General features: G+C 63.2%; 1 protein-coding gene across 4 annotated transcripts in view; it reads left to right on the forward strand.

Annotated features, from left to right (window-relative positions):
- The window catches only part of MRPL23 (mitochondrial ribosomal protein L23), a 6,723-nt gene extending 4,685 nt beyond the window's left edge, over positions 1-2,038 (forward strand). For 3 of the 4 annotated variants that reach the window (XM_077753557.1, XM_077753633.1, XM_077753749.1), the window contains one exon: positions 1,008-1,835. In XM_077753557.1, coding sequence (XP_077609683.1) covers positions 1,008-1,292 — 285 coding nt within the window. In that variant the 3' untranslated portion in view covers positions 1,293-1,835. The other variant, XM_077753690.1, reaches the window with a different exon arrangement.
- Positions 2,039-4,135: the final 2,097 nt, after the last annotated feature.

Consider the following 4,135-nt stretch of genomic DNA (forward strand, 5'->3'; position numbering starts at 1 on the left):
GGTCCCTTCTCTCCCCCCCCCTGTGCAGAGACCGACCTCTCCCAGTGTGTCCCTGTGGGCCCCGCTCTGGGGCTTTTAAAAACAGAGCTAATTGTAAAGCACACGAGGGTCAATCACGAACACAAATTAAGTTTCCGAATCTATTTTGAGTTGACGGCTGCGGAAAAGGCCGTCCGGCGGGGTGGGGGCCCCACATTTCCCCCGATGACCTGATAAACATCTCTGTGGCCCTGTGGCCCACGCATCCAGAGGAACGTCACCCTGCACGCAGCAGTCTGCCCTTCCCGCCGCCGGCGCTGGCCGGCAGGAGCCCGTGGGGAAGGGTCGGTGGCCCGGTGGGGGAGGCGCTTGGGGTCACCTCACCGGGGCCGGTTCCTGCACCGTCCTTGCCACAATGTCCCGTCCAGGTCCCGTCCACCGAGCCGCTCACGCTCTCCCCCCTGCGGGGGCTGGGGGTTTGCTTGTGAAAGTACAAGGCAGATTTCCCGAGAGAGGGGCGCCCCGGGGGGCACAGGCGGCACCCACAAGCGGCCCTTGTCTCGGGTAAGAAAGGAAGAATTTCTCGCAGTGGCTCCCTCCGTTTTTTTCCTGAGCTGTTGCAAATTGCCATCTTTGTATTTATATCTTAAAATGTCATTTTGGGTTTTCCCCCACCTCAGAAAACTAGCAAAATCACCTCGCTATATTACACATAAATCCCCGTTCTGGGCAATCAGCCCTGCATGTAAACTATTGCCCTTTGGTATTTTAAAAAAGAAAAAAAAAGCAGTTTTGAGCTGTGTAAGCTAATCCTGCAGCAGGCTGGCCGCCGCGCGCACACAGCCTGCTTTCTTACGGGGCCCGCGCCCCGCGCCATGTGACCAGAATTTATAAACCTCCTCTTCCCGGGTGGGGGTGGGCTGTTTCAGATCATACTTGGCCGCCTGCCCAAAGCCAAATTTCTTTACAAAACAAGGGTCTCCAAGAACCAGCACACTTTACTGATTTTACTTATTAAAATTTTCCAGATACGGATGCCGCTCTGCGTCCCCCTTTGCCCGTCCGGAAGCAGACGGCGCTGCCCTGGCGCGCCCCCTCGCGTGCCCCCTCGTGCACCCTCTCGCGCCCCCCATCTGTGGAGCTGCTCCGGGGTGTTTAGCAAATTGAAACGGCACCTCACAGTTGCCCAGGTCCCCGGGGAGTGGGCAGGGCGCCTGCCTCGGCACCAGCGGGGCCCGGCCGGTGCCCCCTGTACACGTGCTTGGGGGTCTGGGTTGGGGCTTGGCCGACACTGGCACATTCTGAACTTCTAGTGAAAGACGTAAAACCAGTTAATTTGCAAAGCCGGTCTTGATTTATAGACTGCTGCATATGTACATTTCTTTGTACGTTATATGCATCTTATTTGCCAAGCTCCGAGCTGGGAGGAGGGGTAGTCTTTAATGTGGGTAAAGGCCTTTAGGTATTTTGGATGGAAAAAGTCTCAGTGTGGCACCAGACGCTATTTGTGTGGGGTGTTCCTGCCCCTCGCTCCTGCCCCCCAGTCCGGCCAGGCTGCCCCCGCACCGGTGAATGGGCGCTTTGCTGGGCTGCTTTTAATGAGGCTCCAGCCAGTGCAGACAGCAGCCCTCGAAGAGATAATGTCGATGAAAAGGGGCATTGTCCGGGGTAATGGCTTCCCGCTGTTAGATAAAAGCCAGCAGCCGCCGAGATGTTTATTTTCCAGGCAGGGACATCGCCCCGGAGATGCCGGCCTCTGGGCCCCTCCAGAGCTGCGAGCTCAGGGTGGGAGGGCCCTGTGTACCTGTCCCCGCACGGTGCGGCGGCGGCTCTGGGCTGCAGGGCTTGCCTTTTCTCTGCAGGCGCACGGACAGACCTTCACGTTCCCTGATCTGTTTCCCGAGAAGCAGCAGGGTCCTGACGGCAGCCCTGGTGACGAGGACCTCCGGGACAGGCTCCTGGAGGAGCAGCGGAGGAGGCAGAGCCCGGACCCGCGCCGCGGCGGCGTCCCTGACTGGTTCAGCCTGTGACCCCAATAAAGTCCTGTGTGTGGAGCGAAGACCACCGGCTCTGTTCCTCTGTCCCCAGTGTCCCCACGCGGGGCTGCACCCACGACACACGGGCGCCTGGCTGCACAGACACAGCAGGGCCTGGGTGATGGTGGGGAGCCCACCCGCCGAGGGTCCCAGGCGTGCCCCCGTGGACCGTGGGCATGAGCCTGTCTGTACGTGGGCTTCAGGCACACCGGTTGGGCCTGGGGATTTGGGAGCAAGCCAGAGATCAGCGGGGGGCCACATCTGCCCCCAGAGCCCCGCCCTTGAGCGCTGCCCTGCCGCGCTTCCCTCTTCTGGGGCCTCACAAGGGCGGGTGGGAGTGGGGGCTGGCTCAGCAGCCCCCTCTGCCCAGAGGGACACCCAGAGAGGGGACGGCTGCGTCACGTGGGCCTCTCAGCCCCTCCACTTGCAGGGTGAAGGTCCGGGCAAACGCCGTCCTTCAGCGCTGATTTAAAGTGATGGGGAAGGTCCGGAAGGCGGCCGGAGAGCAGAGTCAAAGATATTCTCCTTAGAGAAATAATTCATGGGGCCCCGCAGCCCTGAGAACCCCAACTCAAGGCTGGGAGAGGAATCCCATCCTTCATCCAAGCAGGTCCAGCGCCGACGCAGCGCCCCCCCCCTTAACCGCCCCGCTCTGCAGCCTCACCAGCACCCCGGTGGTGCTCCCCGCCCCCCGGAGGCCCGGGAGTCTCTGCAGGGAGGAGGAAGGGGCTGGAGAGCAGCCCTGTCCTTGGTCTCCCCTGGTCTCCCCGGCACCCCCGGCTGCACTCTGCTCCCTGCTGGGCCCCATTGACGGCCCCTGGGAATGAGGTAGGGGAAGGCTGCACAGACAGGGTCTGGGGGCGCGGTGAGGGCAACGGGGTTGTCAGCAGGTCCTCAGGAATCCAGGAAGTGGGCCTGCGGGGAGGGGGGGCTGCTCCGCCCCGCCCCCAGGCCCAGGCTTGAGGGGCTGACTGGACACCCCTTCTCTGGGCGACTCGGGGCTGGGGGCTGGGGAGGGAGAGCCCTTGTGAGGTCGTGTCTGCCCCCGAGACAGCCGCCCCACGGCCGTCTCCGGTAACTCAGTGTCCCCTTGTCCTGAGCAGCTGGGAGACGAGGTCCAGATTTCCACATGGGGACGCGAGGAGGGCCTCCCGCACGGGGAACGAGCACCAGTGCCCCCCCCGCCCCCGGCTGCACACCGAGCGTGGGGCTGGGCAGAGGACCTGGGTGTCCCTTCCTGTCTGGACGGTCCTGGGAGCACCCAGGGCACCAGCCTGGAGAGGAAGTAAATGGACAGAGGGAGCGAGCAACACCCCCAGGGTCCCCCCTCAAGTCCCCGTTCTCCTGTGATGTCCGTTTGTCGCCATGTGGGAGGTCTGTTTACTTGGCGAGAGAGAATGAGAGATCCCGGTGACGCCAGGTTACAGCAGACCCAGGCCTCCGGGGAAGGACTGAGGGGGCCGGGAAGGGCCCCTGGGACCTCGGTGGGCTCTGCTCTGTCCCCACAACACCCCCCCACGCCTGTGCTGATGACGCATCCCAGACCCCCCCAGCAGTTCAGGTGAGGCCCAGCCGCCCAGGGCCGCCGAGATAGAGCGGAAACCCATCTGGCCGCAGTCTCTGCCTCCGCGGCTGGTTTTCCTCTTCGAGGGCCAGCAGAGCCCTCCCTGGGGCCGTGTCGCCGAGACACGGCTTAAGTAACTGACTGCAGATGACAGCACGGGCCCCCACCCCACCCACCTGCCCGGCTGGACCCTGGTGCAGAGAAGGTGCCCACACAGCCCTTCTGCAGCCTGGAGCCCCATGTGATGTGGGCTGCCTGCTTCCTGGCCTCTGCGCCCAGCCCCTCCTGGGGAGCCTCCAGCCCCTAGCAGGGGACCCAGGCCCAGGGACACAGTGCTTCCTCTGGTCCCCCCACCCCCACCCCAGGCCTCCTGGAAGGTTCCTCTGCAGTGACTGTGGTCTCGGTGCTCCCCTCCCACCTCCTGGCTTTCCTGTGACCCTAAATGCTGCTAGGCTGTGCGTGCAGACGCAGGTGCACAACTGGGGAACCCCCAAACCCAGTGAGTCCCCTGAGCCAGACGTGACAGCCCTGTGTCCCGCCCGGAGCTCAGAGCTGG

This window comes from Crocuta crocuta, unplaced genomic scaffold (assembly GCF_008692635.1).
Source record: "Crocuta crocuta isolate KB4526 unplaced genomic scaffold, BGI_CrCroc_1.0 scaffold653, whole genome shotgun sequence".
Lineage (NCBI taxonomy): Eukaryota > Metazoa > Chordata > Mammalia > Carnivora > Hyaenidae > Crocuta > Crocuta crocuta.